At 39.7% G+C, this 22540-nt stretch overlaps 1 protein-coding gene across 1 annotated transcript in view; it reads right to left on the bottom strand.

Moving 5' to 3' along the window:
* Window positions 1-22540, bottom strand: part of Rok (Rho kinase) — a 112000-nt gene that overhangs the window by 50698 nt on the left and 38762 nt on the right. Inside the window, exons 9-12 of the mRNA XM_072306539.1 lie at window positions 17347-17630; window positions 16758-16849; window positions 16304-16463; window positions 8342-8573 (exon numbers count right to left, since the gene is read on the bottom strand). Coding sequence (XP_072162640.1) covers window positions 8342-8573; window positions 16304-16463; window positions 16758-16849; window positions 17347-17630 — 768 coding nt within the window. The remainder of the gene's footprint in view (window positions 1-8341; window positions 8574-16303; window positions 16464-16757; window positions 16850-17346; window positions 17631-22540) is intronic.

Raw genomic sequence — 22540 nt, 5'->3', positions numbered from 1 at the left:
AGCGTCAAAAATTACATAGGAATCGATGAAAACATTGCTACCCGGGATTTTTGCAGGCTATAGCCCTTTTCATGGCTTATTTGCCTGGACTATTATGAGCTCCGCAACAAGCGTGACTCACTTGTACCTTTTCATACACGAGCCGCACGAATTCATCTCTTCTTCTCTCCTCTCCTTCCATCCATGGACAGAGGTCCAACATTTTTCGGATTTACTGACGCGACCGGCTGCGGCTCAGTGTGTAAACATGAATGAATTACTAAGATGGCACAGAAATCAGAGAGAAACACTTACAACCTGTCGACTTAAGTGGGGCTCATTCCGTGAGGGGACTCAACTCCTCTCCACTATAACAATTCCACTAATAATTTTGCGATTCAGAAATCCCCTCACTTGTCCGGACCTAACATGTCTGTTGAAATGTCATCCAATGGTACAGATGTATCCTATAACTGATAGAGTATTAGAAAACTAGGGGGCTACGCCCCCTGGCCGCTACGCGGCCCAATCCCCTAAAGGCGCTCCGCGCCATCAATGGGCCGCTTCGCGGCCCTACTTTTACCCTCCTATCAGTGTTAGTTTTATTTTTCCCCTAAAAAATTACTTTATGAGGTATACTTTAATTTTAAACTTTGCTTAAAATTACTTTAAAATTAAAAGGACGCGTTTTGGAATGACTGCCTGATGAAATATTGCAGTAAAACATTGAACAATGATAGTCAGATAATATTTAAGATTTCATAAGTCCGGGATCGAACCCACACCGATTTCAAAGTGGACGCATTCGACGTCTTAGACGACTCGGCCACCGCTCGACGTGAGGTCTCAATTGCGAATCTTGTGTAGATAAGTGTAGAGCTGATGCGCAGGCTACACAGCTACTGCGCAACCTCCTCGACCACTGCGCATCCTCCCGCGCATAGTGGTAGCATTACCGGAGCACTCTGTAAACTCACTCACTTTTATAACGTGATTTTAAAAAATCTGTATTGTCCCGTCTCGTGTCGCCCCCTAGCGGCGAAGAACGGAACCTCGCAGTGTGTGCGCATCGTTCATCGTGGTTCATATGTCGCGATCCGATCATGTTCGATTTGTCTGAATAAACCATGTTCTTTGCACAGTCAATCAGTCATTTGTCATTGTCATTGTTTTTCATCACACTCAACATTACATGGCGCAGTCGTTCGCGGTCGCGAGTTTAAAGTGATCGTCCGTGAAGCCGAAAAGCGTGAGTGTCAATCCACGTGATGGCGTCGAGCCTAAAACCGCCAAAGCCGCTCGTGCTGACCGGTAACCTATCCCAAAACTGGAGAACGTTTAGACAGGAATTTGAGCTCTATCTGACGGCCTCTGGCCAACGGAAACGTAAAAGTGGTGAAAAAGTACCTAGCTTTGCTTCTTCACATAATTGGTGCCGATTCTCGTGAAGTGTACTACACGCTGGGAAGCACAGGCACTGAAGATGAAAGTGAGGGTGAGGAAACGCTCGAAACATTGTATGATAAGTTCGAGAAATATTGTAATCCCAAGAAGAACATCCTCCACGCACGTTCCCTTTTCTACTCACGAAACCAAAAGGTAGGGGAATCCTTGGACAGTTTTTATAATGACCTCAAAAAACTGGCTAAAGATAGCGAGTTTGAAAACATCAAAAGTAGTCTGAGAGACCGTCTAGTATTTGGCTCAAATGACACCGTCATTCAAGCAAAACTGATCAAAGCTGGTGATGTTTCTCTAGAAGATACTGTAGAGCGTTTAAGGATTGCGGAAATCACGAGACGCCAAACCTCTGAAGCCCTCGCCAAACCGCAAGAAGTTGCTGCGGTAGAAGCTCAAAAACCTGTGTATCGCAAGTCATACCCTAAGTCTCCAAAGCCTGGTACAAAGTATCAACCCAAGACGCAAACCCCGGATCAACAGTCTCACGCTACAGGTGAACTCAAGAAGATCGATTGTAAATGGTGTGGCAAGCAACATGTGCGGGATAATTCGCTGTGTCCAGCCCAAGGCAAGACGTGTACCCGCTGTAAAAAGCTCAATCATCTGGCAGAAGTTTGCAGAAGTAAACAAGTTGCGGAAGTTCGAGTAGAGCCAAGCAGTGCATCGAGTTCTCAGAACAGTGACTTTGAGGAGTACTATTGCAGTGACGTCAGCCTCATAGAGACTATCAGTGCAAGAGCCCCGATCCAGTGCAGTGCGGAGTCAGTCGCCTCGAGCAATACAGGTTGGCTACACAGTCTTAAAGTGAATAATATTGTAATTAATTTCAAGCTAGATACTGGCGCTTGTGTTAATATTTTGCCAATGTATTTATTCAAAAAAATCTGTGTCCAGGAAGCTAAACTCGGGCATCCGGAAATCCGTTTGAATAAGGAAATGTGTAACTTAAAGGCGTACAATAATACTCCCATTGAGATAAATGGATCCACAGTGTTAAAGGTAAATCTTAACAACAATTGTTACTCTGAGAAATTCATAATAGTTAAAGATGATTTAACCCCAATTATAGGTTTAGACACCCTTGAAAGATTAGGTTTTATCAAAATGTCGTTAACCTCTAAAATGGGAATATCCGAAAGTGTTAATGCTATAAACGATGTTGCTAAAAAGCAGATTATTGAGAAATATATCAAGTGTTTCCAAGGTGTCGGAAAGTACAAAGATTTGTATGCGCTGAAAATCAAATCGAATGCAAACCCACCTGTCCCACAGCCACCAAATCGTGTACCTCTGAAACGGCAGGGAGTTCTGAAAGAGGAATTAGATAGGTTAGTTCAAATTGATATTCTTGGTGTCGCCCGCGAACCGTCCGAATGGATCAACAAGTTGGTTCTTGTAGAAAAAACTGACAAATCCTTACGCTTATGTCTAGACCCTCAGAAGCTCAATGAAGCTTTGCTTAGAGATTACTTTGAAATCCCTACACCAGAACAGATTTTTGCAAGAGTTAAAGGCTCTAAATTTTTCTTGGTGTTAGATTTAAAAGATTCATTCTGGCACATCGCTCTAACCCCTGACAGTTACAAGTACACACATTTTGCAACAATGTATGGTTGTTATTATTATAAGCGTTTACCCTTTGGTTTAAATGTATCTGCCGAAATATCACAAAGATATAATAGTAAAGCCTTTGGTGATATTCCCGGAGTTGAAGTGTTCATTGATGATATTTTAATACATACTGCTACAGACGAAGAACATGACAAAGTAGTAGATCTAGTTTTTCAAAGAGCAGCGGAACGAAATGCCAAGTTCAATGTGAGAAAATTTATTTATAAACAACAACAGGTTAAATATGTCGGGCAGATGTTGATTGACGGTACGATTCAACCTGACCCAGAAAAGGTGCAAGCTCTTTTAGAGTATGACATCCCTAAATGTCAGAAAGATGTTAGACGTCTACTAGGTTTCGCTAATTATTTAAGGGACTATATCCCAAATTTTGCTGAGCTTACAAATCCTCTCAGACAATTAATTAAGAAAAATGTCCACTTCATATGGGAAGATAAAATTCATGGTGAGTGTGTCCAGAAATTGCTCAAAATTCTTACTAGCCATCCGGTTTTAGAAACCTATGACCCAAATAATTGTGTAACAATACAAACGGATAGTAGCAAATCTGGTATTGGATCAGTCCTAATGCAAAATAACAAGCCTGTTTGTTATGCCTCTAAATCTTTAACCAATGCTGAATTAAATTATGGTCAAATTGACAAGGAATTTTTAGCAATTCTGTTCAGCTGCAAGCGTTTCCATTATTATATATATATGGTAAAAATGATGTAACTATCCAAACTGATCACAAACCACTTGTACCAATTATGAAAAAGCCCATTGATAAAATCACGTCTTCTCGTTTGAGAAGTATTAAGTTAAAACTTAGTTTGTACAATTTCAGACTTGTTTATGTGCCAGGGTCCAAATTGTTAATTGCTGATGCAATCAGTCGGGCTTGTTCTAATGCTGAAAATTACCCGGTTGATTCCGAATTGGATTTAGTCATTCACTCGATTAACATGTCAGATGAAAAATTAAACATATTTGTTCTGGAAACAAGGATCCAATATTGTCCAAAATTAAAATGTACTGTTTAAAAGGCTGGCCAAAATCGTTGGCTAATATAGATCATGAGGTGAAAATATATTGTGACCTAAAAAGCGGTATTTGCGTAGAGAATAATTTAGTTTGTCTAGAGAATCGCATTGTTGTCCCACTTGCATTGCGAGAAATGATTCTTAATGATGTTCACAGTTCAGGCCATTTTGGTATTGTTAAGACAAGAGCCAGAGCAAACACCTTATTTTTTTGGCCGGGCATGTCTGTCCAAATCGAAAACTTTGTTAAAAAATGTGAGGTTTGTGAAAAATTTTCGCGCAAAGAACCGAAGCAGCCTTTACTTCAGGAACCTCCGCAAACACTGCCTTTCCATAAGGTCGCCTCAGATATTTTAGAGTTCTCAGCATCCAATTATTTGGTCCTTATTGACTACTACTCTAAATGGATCGAGCTAATAAAACTTCCTTCAAAAACAGCTCAAGCTGTCATACATGTACTAAAACCAATTTTTGCCACTCATGGCATTCCAACTATCTTTAGAGCGGACAATATGCCGTATGATTCTATGGAGTTTCGAGACTTCAGTTATAGCTATGATTTTAAACTTGTTACCAGCTCACCCCTGTACCCCAAAAGTAATGGACTAGCCGAAAAGGCAGTAGGTATTTGCAAACAAATGCTAAAAAAAGCACAAGATTTAGAGTTAGACATCTACACTTTGTTAATGGAATACCGGAACACACCAGTTCTGAATTCAAAATTTTCTCCAACCCAACTGTTATTTAGCCGCCTAACAAAAACCACCCTTCCCATTTCGGATAGACTCCTAGAACCGAAAATTGTTCAAAATTTCCAACAAATCCAAAAACAAACTGATGTTCGTAACAAAAGGAACTACGACAAAAATGTATCCCACAACAATGAAAAATTTTTTGAACCCAATCAAAACATAGCCCTTCATGATGGTACCAAATGGGGTCCAGCAAAAATTATCAAACCTTCAGGCGAGCCTCGCTCCTATTTTATAGAAGAGCCGAATAATTCCATTAAGAGAAGGAACACAAGTTTTTTAAAGAAATCCTCGGCTACACGCTCAGAGCCAGCTGCTCCGCCCCCTCATGTTAATGTACCTCGCCCTAAGCGGGAAATAAAAAAACCATGTACGCTCAAAGATTTTGACCTCAAGTAGAAACTATAATCATTATGTAAAATTTTTTTTTTTTCCCTCGGTCAAAGGGTGAAAGATATTTGTTTTGCATCTAGTTTTAGTTAGTTTTATTTTCAAGAGAAAAGGGAGATGTATTGTCCAGTTTTATTTTCAAGAGAAAAGGGAGATGTATTGTCCAGTTTTATTTTCAAGAGAAAAGGGAGATGTATTGTCCCGTCTCGTGTCGCCCCCTAGCGGCGAAGAACGGAACCTCGCAGTGTGTGCGCAACGTTCATCGTGGTTCATATGTCGCGATCCGATCATGTTCGATTTGTCTGAATAAACCATGTTCTTTGCACAGTCAATCAGTCATTTGTCATTGTCATTGTTTTTCATCACACTCAACATTACAAAATCCTCGGTCTTTTTTCCAAAATCTGATTACAGCGGGCTCATCTAGGGCCTATTACCTGTCGATTTACGCAAAAATCATGGAAATCGGCCCGGTAGAACGCTCAAACGAACTATGACAAAAAGTATAAATTTACATTGTTTAAATGGGAGAATTCGCAACTTTACCACGTAATATAAAAAAACCTGGGCCATATTTTGAAAATCTGAAAAGAGTTGGCTTATCTAGAGACAATTGCCCGTCGATAGCCGCAAAAATCATGAAAATCGGCCCGGTAGAACGCTGGAACTAAGCGTTACCAGTTTCGCAAAATTAGGAGGTCTCGGAGCTTATAGTATAGATAAATACAACTATTGCTTACAACCTACCTACCATCCAAAGCAAATGGTAAGCTCCCTAAAAAAAATCCATGTTTCAGATGAATCATGTTTCGAAAAAGTCTAACATGTGGTTATGGAAAAATGGGTCGACTGGTGAAACTGCAACCGACTTGAAGCCGACATCAGGGATAAGAAGGCACCGATTCACTGAGAGCATCGAGCCGCAGCCGGTCGCGTCAGTAAATCCGAAAAGTGTTGGAACTCTGTCCATGGACGGAAGGAGAGGAGAGAAGAAGAGATGATTCGTGCGGCTCGTGTATGAAAAGGTACAAGCGAGTCACGCTTGTTGCGGAGCTCATAATTGAAGGGGGAAAAATTTCAGTTGACATCCTCGACCGATTTTGTGATTTGAAGTTCATTCGAGGGATTTATCTCAAAATCGGTTTTTTATTTATTTTTGGCAAGGGATTTTTCATTTTATTTTTTTCCTTGCAGGTAAGTTTTTGGAACTTTTGGAGGATCCTTGAGGTCCTCCTGACCTCCCTCTTGAGGTCCCTCCTTGGGGGCCTTTTTGAGGTCTTAGTGGACCTTGAGAATTCATCAAAGGTTTTTGCCTATCTTATACTTGATTAAAAGGAAGTGACACGTCAATTTCCTCGACCGGATTCTTTGCCCGAAAAATGTTTTTGAGGGTTTTTGTAGTTTTGCCGTTAACCTGCGCAACCGAGCCAGAGGTAATCCTAACTCAGCACTCCTCGCCATCGTTCAGGAAGTACATGCGGATGTTAGTGACGATGAGGTGCTGGTGAGTATTCCTGAGAGACAAACCACGCTCCGAAATGTAAACCGCTTTCATAACGAAGAACGCCCCCCTTCACCACAGACATTGTTGGACGCCAAAATCATCGATCCTTATGATACAACTCTGTCAGGTAATAAATTCCTCCAGTTCGATTCAGGCGTTGATGATCCGAACAGAATCCTTACTTTCGCGTCTGACGAGGACGTACGGCTGCTCAGCAATACCACGACAATTCTGGGGGATGGTACCTTCAAAACCGTTCCAAGTTTGTTTAAACAAATGTACACTCTCCATGGTGTAATAAATGGCCACGTTTTCCCTCTTGCGTACTGCCTGTGTGTTCGAAAAGATGAAGGCACATATCGACTAATTTATGAGACAGTTAAGAACTTGTGTAACGTACTGAACGCTCCATTGGCGCCGAACGTAGTATTGATGGATTTCGAAGCAGCAGCAATAAATGCTGCAAGCGCAAGTTTCCCTAATGCAACAATAAGAGGATGCCTTTTCCATTTATGCCAGTCCATTTGGCAGCGTGTCATGTCCGACGGGCTACACGATGCATTCCAAGACCGGGCAGATGTAACGGTCCGACATCAAATCCGCGAATTGATTGCCTTGGTCTTTGTACCCCTCGCTGATGTAGAGGAAGTTTTTGATGAGATTTACAATGATATCGATGATAGAGTTGAACCAATAGCTAACTACATCGAGAGAGTATACATAAGAGGTGTCCCTCGCCGAGGCCGCCGAAGAGCAACCCCTCCTCTTTTCCCACCCGCTATGTGGAACGTGCATGATGCTGTTCTCAATGGTGAGGCACGAACTACGAACACCGTGGAGGGTTGGCACAACAGGTAGCAAAGGCTAGTTGTTGCGCATCATGCGTCGATTTAGAGATTTTTACAAGCGTTGAGGAAGGAGCAAAGGGATAATGAAATTCTACTACTACAAATAGGAGCTGGGCATACTCGGATCCGACATCCCATCTCACGGACATATGTCATGAATATGCGGCAAATTGAGGCAATTGTGCGGCGCTACAACGAATATCATACTGAAATTACTGCAGGACTATACCTACGGGCCATTAGCCACCGACTGAAAGTGTACCCCCAAAAGACAAGACGAGGATGTGGATGCTGCAGGAGCTGATGCGTAAAAATTGTGAGTCACATTTCGCGAATAATTGATCCTATAAATATTTATACATTTTTAGTGGTCAACATAAACATTTTGAAATTTTCTAAGAGGGCAAACAAACCGTAGACATTTTTATAGCGTAGACATATATATTTTTAGTGGTCAACATAAATATGTATTTTGAAATTTTCTAAGTGGGCAAACAAACCGTAGACATTTTTATAGCGTAGACATATTTGACTGTAGACATAATTTTAGTAGGCATTTTCACGTAGACATTTTGACTGTAGACCAAAAAAGGTAGCCCTTTTTCCTATAGACCTTCTGTATGCATACCAAAAACATACGTATGGGTCCCGGACCCCTACAGGCCTCGAACTGGGAGGTCAAGATGTCAAAATATCTCTAATTTTTCTGCACAACGACATTATTCTAATATTTTTTTTCTAATATAAGAAAGCAATGATAATGGGGAAAGTCTTACTCTTCAAATAAATTAGCACTTTGTTTTGAGCCCCTTTCTGAGGGTATATAAGCTTATTATACCTCAAAATAATATATTCCTTAAATGTTGAAATCAGATAGCAGGGGACATTTTGAGGAGGTGTTAAAAAGAAACAAGAATTAAGGAGAGAATGACTCACCATGTCACTAGTGTAAGGAATCTTTTCACTTTTTTCACTGCCTAGAAGTCTGGAAAAAAAATGATGCAAAGAATGACAGCAAGAATGTTGAAAATGCAATATCTTGATCAAAGCCATGATAATCGGCAGATCTTGCCGTCACAGAAAAATATATTACAGCAAGAACAACTAACAATCCTTCAAAGACAAAACATACACAAAATGCCATTAAACTCCTCTAAGTACAGATGCCAACCATACACGACCCAACAACTTGATGGCAATAAGCCACTCTTTAGGCAATCTCTGGCCTATTCGAATAGTACTGTTTTGTCGATCTTGTTCAATTTCTAGACCGAGAGAATAACTCAGGTTTCCTACATCTTTGATCTTAAACCTTGAAAATAAGTTTCTCGTAAATTTCTCAATCAAAGCTTTATAATAAGCGGCCAATATAAATTCGTCAACATATATAAGTATATGTATATATGTTGCCCTTCACTGAAACTTTGGCAAAAAGACTTAAATCATTTTCGGATCTCATAAAACCAAGATTTAGCTAAAATGAGTTAATTTCATCGTTCCAACACCTCGCAGATTGTCTCAAATCGTAAAGAGCTTTGATTAATTTAAGAACATATCCCTCTTTGCAGAAAACCCCATCTGGAGGGAAAATATAGACGTCTTCTGATAACCGGTCATTTAGATATATGCCGTTTTTACGTCTAGTTGTCTAAAATAGAATCCAAAATGGTTACCAATTACTAGTAGAATTCTTCTAGTCGACATTTTGACTACTGATGAATAAATAGCCTCTTAATCAAATGAATCAACCTGAACAAAGCCTCTGGCGACTAGTCGTGCCTTACATGTAATACCTCCAGGTGAATGTTTGAGAGAAAATACCCATTTCGTATTAATAATCTTGGCCTTGGATGACTCTTTTACCTCGACCTACGTTTTACACTTGTAATAGAAGCGAACTCATCCTCCATTGTTTTTTGCCAAAATTGAGCATCATCTCTATTATGAAGCTCTTTCACACTGATTGGATTTTGTTTTACAGAAGATACTGCATTTAAAGCCATATTTAACTCATAATCTGACAAATACTTAGGTAGGAAAGAAAGGCTATTCGTTCTTCTAATTTCTACAGGTTCATTCTCTCCCTCTGAATCGTCATCCTCCTCAGTTATTATAGAATTTGAACTAATTTAATTTTCCCCTCTGAATCAGGATTCTCTTCTAAAATGTCTTCCTCCGATTCGTTTTCAATATTATCTTTGGAGTACTCAGGAAATATTTCTATGGTTGCCTTGTTTTTGAAGTAAAATTCATTCTCATTAAACTTTACACCCTTAGCTACAATAACTTTTTCTCTCTGAATGTCCAGTAGTCTATAACCAGTGTTGGCATAAGATTATACATTTATCAGATTTTGAGTCAAATTTCTTCCGTTCTGTTTTGGCGTGTATCTAACTGTAAAGTCAACAAAAATACTGTTTGCTTTATAATAATTCGGAAACTGATTAGACGTGTATTCTCCACTTTTATTGATTCTTAATGTAGATATTTTTGTAACATAATTGAATTGAACCAAGTTATTGTACTCCTAAAAACACTCGCACACCTCGCTTTTCTTCTTCATAAAAAGAATAGTCACGAAATTAGAATACCCGTTGATGAATGAAACAAAATATTGCTGACCATTGTACATCAGCATAGATATTTTCCCACACACATCGGAGTGAATTATTTCAATTTGGCGCATGTTCGGAATCCGTGTTTTGAGATTTAATCTTGTCTGCTTTCCATTCACGCAACCTTCGCAAAATAAGGTTTTGTTTACTTTTACAGAATCAATACCAACAACCAATTTGTTATTAATCAGCTTCTCAAGGTAGGAGGTTCAGATATGTCCATAGCGTTTACGCCAAATCTCAAAGAGCTTGGTGCAAAAACGGCTTTTTTCGCCTCCCCCCCCCCTGGAATTTCTTCAAACTTTGTCTACTGCTTACTCATACTTGAGCGCTTCTTTTCCCAAATTTTCAGACCCCCCAGAAGTTTTGGGGGCGCTTGTGAGGGGGAAGGGGGGTGGAAGTCAAAATCTGTGAACCTCAATATCTCTGGAACGAAGAAAGATATCAAGGTCCGGTTTAGACAAAAAATCGTCTAAAATTGCTAACTTGAAGATTTTAAAGGTCGAAATCCCAAGATCATATTTTCAAGTTAACATATGTGCTTTCTTTCAGTTTTTCGAGTGGAGAAAATTTCTTTAAAACCAAGAAATTGCAAAGAATTCAATTTTTCATTTGAACCAAAACCAGTATTTAAAATTGTTCTTATTTTGTTTCCAATGAGTGGTCCATAAAGCCGGAGAACCGAAGGGTTCAATAGTTATGGACAATTGAAGTTTCCGCTCTACGCGCGCCGACCGATTTTCGTGCGCCAAAATAAGGTCCCGAAGCCGGATTTGGTTGTTAAAATATCAAATTCAATGTTCAAACCGTGGATTCGTGAGGATCGCTGAGTTCAAAAATGACAGATACTTCCAAAAGTTCACTTTTTTTCTGTAGCGATACTTGAGAGGCCCACCGAGTGCCGACCGACCGGCCGCTTGGTGGGCCTCTCAAATAGCACTAAGGAAAAAAAGTGAATTTTTGGAAGTATCTGTAGTTTTTGAACACAGCGATCCTCAAGAATTCTTAAAAATATATTTTGCACGGTTTGAACAATTAATCTGATTTACTTAACACCAAAATCCGGCTCTGGAACCATATTTTGGCGTACAAAAATCGATCGGTGCGCGTTGAGCGGAGACTTCAATGGTCCATAACTCTCGAATCCTTCGGTTCCCCGGCTTGGTGGACCACAAGACGAACAATTTAAAAAACTGGTTTTGGTTTAAATGAAAAATTGGGTACTTTGCAATTTCTTTATTTAAAAGACATTTTCTCAACTCATAAACTGAAAAAAAGCACATATGTTGACTTGAACATGTCATTTCGGGATTTTGACCTTTAGAGTTTTAAAGTATACAATTTCAGACGATTCTTCGTCCTAACCGAACCTCGATATCTTTCTTTCATCGAGAGATATTGAGGTTCACAGGTTTTGTCTTCCACCCCCCTCCCCCTCCCAAACACCCCCAAAAATTTTTGGGGGTCGGAACATTTGGGAAAAGAAGCGCTAAAGTATGAGTAATCGATGGGCCAAGTTTGAAGAAATTCCGGGGGGGGGGGGGGTTGCGAAAAAGGCCGTTTTTGCATCAAGCTCTTTCTCATCTTCTGTCTCTACGTTGACAATTTGACCTAGTGTGATTTCAAAAAGAACCTGGTAAAGATTGTCTTGGTGTCCTTCTCAAATCAGTTCTGCATCTCGATAAAGCTTTACCATGCTATCCTTGAAAATCGTACTTATGTTAGCTTTGTCCAATTTTCTGACTGTCAACAGATTCTTTTGCAAATTAGGAACATATAAGTTTTGAATATTGCACTCGATTCTTTTACCAGAAATATTGCTAATGATGTATATATTTACCACTCCGAATGCTTCTATAAAATTATCATTTTTTGTGACAGCAATTTTAACCGGATCTTTGAAAAGAAGTAGTTCACGGAAAAACCTTTTCTTGGTGATTAAATGGTCTATACACCCTGAATCGACACAGAAAACCATATGATTAGAATCATTATTTCAATTCACTTTACTGTCAGCAAGAAAACATACTGCGTTACGGCTGCTGTTGCCAGCTATATAGTTGTCTGCTTTCTGCTTTCTTCCTTTCAATTTCCGAAGTTTCACTTAATCGCGTCCTTGGTAGCCACATTGCTCATACCTCTGACCGGAACTGCCCTGTTGATCCTGTCCTTGACCAGGGTTGTCTTGATGCTTCTCTGTATGGTCCCTTTTCAGATGTTGGTTGGAACCACACCTACAACAGCTTTCTTTGCTGGCTGAGAACGCAGTTGCCGGGACCACCTTCTTATCCCTCGTCTGCTCGACCCCACCAGCTCGTTGATCCTCCATCAGTAACTTTACCGTCAGGTTCGTCAGTGTCTTATCCGCGACCGCCGTTGACTCCCACGACGTTGCAAAGTGCTGCCAATACCTTTGCAGTAATCATCTTGTCCTTGATCCCGCAGCCTAAGTATTTCAGCTCATACGCAAGATTCTAGATTTTGCACAGTTGATCCCCAACACTGCCTCCTTTCTCCCATGGGAACCCGTAGAAATTTTGCCACAGGTTGCACTTCAGCTGCTCCGCGTTCTGTTGAAACGTGTCTTTCAACTTCTTCCACAATTCCTGCACCGTTGTAAAGTCCATGAGATGAAGTAGTACAGATTTCTCCACTGTCGTGATGAAGATCCTTTGCACCAGCGCATCTTTGTTGAGCCAGTCTTCTAATGCTGATTGCGACTCCGCTGCTGTGGTTGTTGTCCTCTCTGAGATGCCCGTTCCCACGTTGAACGCACCACTTCAACTTAAAACTTCCATACCTGGAAGTTTGTAGAACCTCAAAGCTTCTCAATTGTTGTCAGGTCGCTTCAAATTTGCTTGGCACTACTCATCTTTCAGAGTTGAGCAGGTTGTCCAGAGTAGATCCGATTAGACTAGGTTGACCAGAGCAGACCAAAGTAGACCAGAGCAGACCAAAGTAGACCAGAGTAGACTTTGCCGCAGTTAGAAAGAGGGTATCCTCTTTGCCACTTTCACAATTTCTAGCTCAGCCTGTAATCTTTTCTGTTCCCTACGATTGAACTTAAACCAGCTCAGAATTATGTATGCCAAAACCAACGCTACTATTAGACCATATAGCATTAAGTCGTAGACATCTACGGACGCGACGCTTGACGCTTCTGCAGTATTTTGGTTCCTCTGTTCCTTGAAGTTTTCCACCCTGACTTCTTCTGATGAATCCGAGAACCAGTCCATCGTCTAGACTTGTCCAGGTGTGCTGGCCTGTCTCCTCAGATGCGCGTTTCCAAGTTGGCTACTTGTCTCCCGACTGCTGCGCGGATGCGAATGGTCTAACGTAGCGTAGCTGGGCCCAAAACCTAATGCTTTCTGTACATTCAAAAGGAAATAGGATCAAAAAGAACACAGACTTTGTTGGTGAATAACTGAAGAAGAGTTTATTTTGTGTGTGTGTGTGTGTGTGTGTGTGTGGGTGTGTGTGTATATATATATACACACACACACATGGATTTAAATGAGATGTACAGCCGTTACACGTTTAAATTTAGGTATTTATTTTGCCAACTCTTATTATTATATACATATAGGGTGATCCAGACCACCCGTCCACTATCTTTTTCTCGAAAACGGCGGAGAATTGAGCTTCGGGACCAAAACTTTCCCAGGGTAAATCGACCCCAAAGAATCGAATGAAAATATTTTCAGCCCCCCAAAATGGCCCCTTGGGGGAGTTTTGGGGAAGAGCCCCCCCGATTCTCGCAATCTTCAAATGGGAAGGGTATGTTTTGACTTTGGATTCGGAATCTACGGTAAAAAATAAGAACATTTTGTTCTTTGCACTTCTTCCCTAAACCCCCATTTTTTGGAGTTATGGGGCATTTTTGGGGCAATTTTCAATGCTGTAAGCAGGCAAATCATCCAAATTTCAAAATCTAAAAATCTCCTGAAAGGAGAGGTCAATACCTTTTTATTGATGTGCCACATGACCCCTCTTGCTCCAAAATTTTGGGGGCCACGACCCCCCAAAAATTTTGGGGCTTTGGAGGGCCATGAGTTGGAAATGGCGAAAGGCAAGGGTATGTTTTGACTTCAGATTTGGATTCTACGCGAAAAGTTACGTAGAATTGATATGGCGCATGGCCTGTTCGCTCAATTTTTTTTTACCCCTTACTTTGTCCAAAAATACACGGCTCCTTATGGGGAAATGGGGTTCTTCAGTAATTTGGAGCAAACAGGCCATGTCAATATCAATACCGCCATATCAATTCTACGTAACTTTTCGCGTAGAATCCAAATCTGAAGTCAAAACATACCCTTGCCTTTCGCCATTTCCAACTCATGGCCCTCCAAAGCCCCAAAATTTTTGGGGGGTCGTGGCCCCCAAAATTCTGGAGCAACAGGGGTCATGTGGCACATCAATAAAAAGGCATTGACCTCTCCTTTCAGGAGATTTTTAGATTTTGAAATTTGGATGATTTGCCTGCTTACAGCATTGAAAATTGCCCCAAAAATGCCCCATAACTCCAAAAAATGGGGGTTTAGGGAAGAAGTGCAAAGAACAAAATGTTCTTATTTTTTGCCGTAGATTCCGAATCCAAAGTCAAAACATACCCTTCTCATTTGAAAATTGCGAAAAACGGGGGGGCTCCCCCCCAAAACCCTCCCAAGGGGCCATTTTGGGGGGCTGAAAATATTTTCATTCGATTCTTTGGGGTCGATTTACCCTGGGAAAGTTTTCGTCCCGAAGCTCAATTCTCCGCCGTTTTCGAGAAAAAGATAGTGGACGGGTGGTCTGGATCACCCTGTATATAACAAGATGGAGAAATGGTGCTGGGTCCACACCATTTCGCCGGGAAAACAAAGCCAAGAAGTTCCAAAAATCAAAATTCGAGTCAAAATTAAATTTTTTGAACTCTAATGCGTACCAGTTGGAAACTGAGGGAGGAGAGTGTTCAGCTCAGGCAGTTTGCATTGGAAAATTAAGTTGGAGTCTATACAGGTTTGGGCCTTTTTAGACCTCATCAGCAGATCAAACTCGGCAGTGAACCCAACTTAACCTGCCGCAAAAGCAAAATGATTTGCAGCCCGACATGATATAAACAATGACACAAAAATTGGGATAAAAGCTGTAAAAAATACAGCTTTGATCCCAGTTTTTGTGTCATTGTTAATATGTACATATTTATACATATATACACATACTTACACACACAGGTATAGAGACCCGTTGCCCTCGCCTATGTGTGTCAGCAAGCAAGGCCACACGCTCGCATCTCGGCCGCAGAAAATTTAAACATAAACATAAGCTAGATGTCCATGGACGTCGACCGAGACTTAGACTTCATATCACAATAGAAAAAAACCGCAATAAGGCTGATCCATGCAATTGAACTACTGCAAGTTATGGCGTACTAACTAAAAGAACGAGTTTCTGCTCCTCTCCGAAAGTAGATCCAGTTTTGACCCTTACAAATGTGTCGTGTGTCTCATAGGGATCAGGACAGATAATCGAAAACGCTGCAGAACCTCACACACATTGGCCAAAATGAGCCTAGTAGAATACCTGGTATTCCTACGGCTGATGTCTGCATAAAAAGTGGCCTTGGAAGGCAAATCCCCTAGACTACAACGCAGAGCGAGGCGGTTCTGACCTCATCTCACATCCTATGAGGAAACTTGGCTTCAACAGATGTTCCCATTAACAATCATGTACAAGTGCATCAAACTTAACATTATAGTTTAATGAGTGTTTGCTAAATTGTACTTCTTAAGGAATTTTATTAAATAATTGACAAACTGCTTAACTGACACAAATATTTCTGTCTCCTCTAGTTTGATATGCAGGTGAGTAGATGAGATATTGATTTCCCTAGAGTGGAGTTGCCTAAATACATTCTGACCTAAAGCTAAAAGATGGCACTTCAGCCTCATGGTTGCTGAATGACCGTTATTTTAGCATCATACTATAAGGTTATGAAAATCAATAAAACGCATGACACTTAAAAAAATAATAAAAGAAACAGGATTAAAAGTAAGATGGATGCGCAAAATGAAAAATGGCAGTAACCACAACTGATAAGAGAAGAACAAATAAAACTTACTGATAATCTCTTGAATACGTAAAACCAATGAATGGTAGATGGTTGCCTGCAAATGCTTTAGGCGCTGGAAAACCTTCTTCAGGACTTTCATCTTTTTCGACATCATCAAAATAACTTGTATCATCATCTCCAGATAGTTCTGGAACTACAGGTGGAACACCTGCAGAAAATAATGGTGAGTTAGACTGAGTTTCACAGTGGAGAAGGAAGCTCATCTTTTCCTACATTCTGATGGGTTTCAGAGCTAGAGTGGCTTAATATGATGTAAAAAACACCAAATATAGCTTTAGGATAGAGTGTAGAACTGGCCATGGCAATTTCAAATAATTAGAACCTGCATTTTTTTAAGATGCATTCAATACTTTGTTGAAAGCGCTTTGAAGTGAAGAATATAGGGACAAACTTATGTCGTCTTTGCACAATTTCAATGAGAAAAACAGAGAAAGATGCTTACATTCCCGGAGATTCTCAAAAGTCCATGCATCATTTTTAAAAAATGGATGATTCTTAATTTCTTTCACCCCATTACGACCAAGTCTCTGCGTTCTGGAAAAAAAAGAACCCAAACACATTGTCTTGTTAGCTTGAAACTATATCAGTATGAGTATCTGGTAAAATTACAGTAATCTAAATGAAGAATGGAAGAGCTTAAATACCTTTAATGTTTCTATATTTGATATAATATGGTCAAGCTTATACTAGGCTTTTTTGCACTAAAGCATATATTGCAGTTTTTGATAAAATAAAATATACATACGACGTGACAAAAAAAGAGGAACCTGAGAGAGTATAAACAAAATTGTAACATTAACATTGTATTACCACTTAAAAAATATTTCTGAGGGATAAAAATTCTAAGCTTTCAATTAAAAATGTGATAGACGACAGGAAGACTATAGCAGCTCAGTAGAAGTATCTCGAATTATTGAGTATAAAAGTAATTAGTATATAAAAGGATCACCTAATTCTGGTATGAATTGCATTTTCAAATTGTATAATGAGAAATTCGGAGAAAAAAGGTGCAAAAAATCCAAAGAACGTACCTATCAGTCAATAGTCCACGGATTAAACTCATGGCATTTTTGCTAATTTCTATTTCGGGTGGAAAATGTAACTGATTTTGATGATCCATAATTTTGCTATAGGTGCCTACAAGAGAATCCGCATAAAATGGTGTGTCTCCGACCAACATTTCATACAGAAACACGCCAACAGACCACCAATCACACTCAAGTCCATAGATACCTTCTTGGCTTTGAGATACGAGAACTTCCGGAGATATATAGTCAGGGGTTCCTACAGCTCTATCTGATCTCACGAGTCCATCCTGACAAAAATCAGAGAATAATTAGGTTTCGTTACGTTTAAATTTAATATGGTTTAACCACACACTCATGGAGTAGCGGCAACATGAAATAAAACTACTCGGAAAAAATACTAAAGTACCGTTATGCTGCAAAATTGTATTTCTAATGCCTAAGCCTATGGCATTTAGGCACACAAAGCCATCCTCAGAGGCATAAAAAATGGACACTATGGACACTAAAGCTATTTGACAAAAAAGCACAACTAAAAGCAAATGAGACATTAACAGGAACATCATGTTGACTTTAAATAAGGAACAAGCTGTCCAAGGATAGCTAAATAAACTACTGGTGCACATGCAAATCGACAAGAAGTAAGAGATGAAGCAAAAAAAGAGGAGGTAAACAATATTCTTAACTATAGAGCGTTCAATGTTCCCATGAGTAGCTCTCATAGAGACAAAAAAATTAGTATAATTTGACATTCATGTAAAATCAATAACTATCCTGCATATTGGGTAAGGAAAATTTTGGAGCAACATAAGCTTAAAGTGTCTGTAATGGACCATGTCGCTCCGAGTAATAAAGTAATGGGCATGTGCCATTAAGATATTTTAATAAATCAAGTGATATATTGAGCCATATTTTTAGAGACTACCCTTACCAGTCTGCATTCAAATCTAATTTAAATTGTAGCAATAGTCCAGGCAATAGGGCTCAAAATAGGAGTTTTGAGGGAAAATTTAGTCGAACTAGCAATTATGGGCCAACTTTATGTTTTTTGGGTCTTAGAATCCGAATTTCGACTTGCCTGATAGATCCGACCCTCCCCCCGGCCGCCATTTTGAAAAAACGACTAAGATTTTCGGTTTTTCGCAATTTTTTGCCATAACTTTTTTTCTGTTCAAAATATCGAAAATCTCGTCACTTCTGTGGAAAGACGATTAAATTTGCAAGAGATTGGTATATACATATGTACACTTAAAGTGAAAATCGTGAGAATGGGAGCGCGACGAAGGCAGCGGGAGATATCGATTTTGCGCCATTAGATACGTAACACCCTGCATCCCTGCAACGTTTTACATGTAAGTCATATTAAACAAGCGGTTATTTCAATGTATTATTTTATTCATCCCATTACATAAATGACTGATTACGGATTTAGACAATATCAAAAATATTTTCAAAATGTGGACATCTTTGATAAGTAGGTGAGTTAGTCCAATCGTGGGCGTTTGGCAGCTCGGCGCAACGAAGTTCTAACTTTTGGTGACGGACAGGTGGATGGGCCTGATTCTCCTCAATAGACATCACGGCTGGCGTTGATCTCCGATTCTATCACAGTATCCAGAATATGAAGCTAGAAGTCAGACGAAAAAAAAGAAAAGAAAAGGAAAGAAAAGAAAAGAAAAGGGGGAAGAAAGGAACCTAAATTGAAGGAAGATTAAAATTTTCGCATCACTCATCCCAAATAGAAAAAGCATTCTGGTTTACTGTATCAAGCAGTCTGGTGTTCATAAATGGTGTGTATTTCTGATAATCCTGCAAGTGCAAAACGAGTTGTCGAGGCGCGTGCGGTTGCAGGAAATGTGGGCTTAAATGCTCAGCATTGTGCATCAACTGCAGTGATACATGCGAAAACATGCCTGAAATTGCTTTAGCGGACTCTGAGGACGAGGATGATGTTGAAGCTTATGACTTTTTCGACGAGCCAAGTACAGAGGAAGATTTCTAAGCTGTCATGACTGAAGTTCAAGACCTTCCAGAAAGCCTACATTCAGAAATAAACAATGAACCTGAAGGTTTGTTGTTTCTTTTACACTGCTCGCTTGTTATTAAAAACTTCTTGCATGGAAAAAATACCATGACAAGCTTTATTAAACAATCAGGTGTTCGTTAGTGACATGTATTACTGATAATCATTACCAAAAATTTCGGTTAGGATTATCAGAAATACACACCATATATGAACACCAGACTGCTAGATACAGTAAACCAGAATGCTTTTTCTATTTGGGATAAGTGATGCAAAAATTTTAATCTTCCATCAATTTAGGTTCCTTTTTTCCCTCTTTTCTTTTCTTTTCGTTTTTTTTTGTCTGACTTCTAGCTTCATATTCTGGATACTGTGTTAGAGTCGGAGATCAACGCCGGCCATGATATCTATGGATGAGAACCAGGCCCATCCACCTGTCCGCCACCAAAAGTTGGAACTTCGTTGCACCGAGCTGCCAAACGCCCACGATTGGACTAACTCACTTACTTATCAAACATGTCCACATTTTGAAAATATTTTTGATTTTGTCTACATCCATAACCAGTCATTTGTGTAATGGGATTAATAAAATAATACATTGAAATAACCGCTTGTTTACTATGACTTACACGTAAAGGGTCGCAGGGATAAAGGGTGTTAAGTACCCATCCAAAAAGTAAGGTTCCCCACCTTGTATCTTCCGAGCGAAACAAGATAAATCAAATCCGTAAAAAAGCACATATCAGGCATACTCTAAGCTTTAAAACAAGCTCAAGTTTTTGAAAATCGGTTAAAGGATTCGCAAGTAAACTTAATTTTACAGAGACAACCTCCTGTCGCCGCGTGCCCACCTCCGGGGTCAGGATGCGCGGAGAGTCGATTATTGAAGACTCGGGTTATCGCCTCTATACATCACATCAATAAGGAATTTTAAAGTTTTCATTGAGTAGGCCTTACCTTACTTTTTGACGTAGTCTCCACATCTTTTTTGACATTTCTGGTATCATTACAGCAGCTTCTTGATGCCCTCCGCGTATAGAAGCTTTCGCCATGACTCTGAAACCAGTCATTGACAGCCATCTGTACCTCTGAATCGGTTGAAAATCGCTTTCATCGTGGAAGTTTTTCCGCGCGGGAACAAATGAAAGTCACATGAAGCTAAAGTAAGAGAGTTTGAAGGATTGGGGAAAATTTCCCTACGCAAAGCAACTGATTTGGAAGTGCAGATCGCTGTCAATGACTGGTTCAGGAGTCAAGGCGAAAGCTTCGACGCGGAAGGCATCAAGAAGCTGCTGTAATGATACCAGAAATGTCAAAAAAGATGTGGAGACTACGTCAAAAAGTAAGGCAAGGCCTACTCAATAAAAACTTTAAAATTCCTTGTTGATGTGATGTATAGAGGCGATAACCCGAGTCTTCAATAATCGACTCTCCGTGCATCCTGACCCCGGAGGTGGGCATGCGGCGACAGGAGGTTGTCTCAGTAAAATTAAGTTTACTCGCATATCCTTTGACCGATTTTCAAAAACTTGAGCTTGTTTTAAAGCTTAGAGTATGCCTAATATGTGCTTTTTTACCGATTTGATTTATCTCTTTTCGCTCGGAAGATACAAGGTAGGGAACCTTACTTTTTGGATGACCCTCGTATCTATTGGCGCAAGATCGATATCTTTCGCTGCCTTCGTCGCGCTCCCATTCTCACGATTTTCACGTTAAGTGTACATATGTATATACCAATCTCTTGCAAATTTAATCGTCTTTCCACAGAAGTGACGGGATTTTTGATATTTTGGACAAAAAAAAAGTTATGAGCAAAAAATTGGGAAAAACCGTAAATTTTAGTCGTTTTTTCAAAATGGCGGCCGGGGGGAGGGTCGGATCTGTCAGGCAAGTCGAAATTCGAATTCTACGACCCAAAAAACATAAAGTTAGCCCATAATTGCTAGTTCGACTAAACTTTCCCTCAAAAATTCTCTATTGCCTGGACTACAATGTCATTTAAAAAAGGGAGACCACATTGGGAATGTATGAAAAACTAAAGTCCTTTTGTAGAGAGAGTTGAGACCACGCAGCTCATGAATGTCACAAACAGGAATAAATATTACAGAAATTGAACGTTTTTCATAATCTTTGATCACCTCATTCCCAAATTCCTGTGTCCGTTCCAGTTTACGATTCTTGCAATTAGTGAAAATGTAATCTTTATTCTCGTTTGTGACACTGTAGAGGCCTAAAATAGGGAACCGATCAGAAATGGGTTAGTATTGTCTTTACTTTCAGTATAAGGGACTCTATGAAAAACCAGGTGTTAATAGAAATAAATATAATGACTTACCCATCCAGTACATGGTAAAAATGGAGAGACATATTAATGTTTGATTCCAAGAGCATTTAAAAAAGCAAAACTCAAATGTATACAAACCTATAGCAGGAACTGAACATGGTATTAATAATCTGGGAAGGGATGTTTGCAAGTCATTCCATAGAGAACCGACCAGCCATGCAACCGCCCGACTCGGATTATGCTGATAAATTTTCTTCGTGATCAGACCTTTTTGTATGGGAGCCACACTAACTAAAGGAATGAGTATTGTGTATTTTTGGTTGTGTTAGTGTTTCTCTTCACTCCGATCTTAAAGATTGGCTACGGCTGGTAGTAATCTCCGCTTTGCCGTGTAAAATTCTTAACGAATTGGCAACATTGTCAGCGTCAAGATTTGGCAGCAATCTCCAATTCATCACTCACTGTTTTTGATCACTTTCATCTTAACCGTCTATTGGTTATCAACTGTCTTGACAATAAATTTTGAGCAAACGGACAACATTGTGTAGTCAGGATTTTGGCGCAAAATTGCCAAAGCAGGAAACATGTTTTTCTCTTTCTGGCCGGCGATATTTTCCTATAAAATTACCACTCACACAACCAAAAATACACAATACTCATTCCTTAAGTTAGTGTGGCTCCCATACAAAAAGAGTTCTTTGTTGAAAAATCTGGGCCCTTAATCAATTGCTTTTTTAATGTAATGGTCAGTTAATGAGATTTTGCTGGCGCTTTTGAGTAAAAATGTTAGAAAAAGGGTTAAGGAAACCTAGCATATCATCACTTTTATTTTCCAGAAGCATTCCACATGCAGTGAGAACCATTCAGTAAAAATGTAGCAATTTTTGAGTTGC

This window comes from Bemisia tabaci, chromosome 1, assembly GCF_918797505.1.
Source record: "Bemisia tabaci chromosome 1, PGI_BMITA_v3".
NCBI classification, from domain to species: Eukaryota; Metazoa; Arthropoda; class Insecta; order Hemiptera; family Aleyrodidae; genus Bemisia; species Bemisia tabaci.
This window is presented reverse-complemented; position numbering and strand designations above follow the sequence as displayed.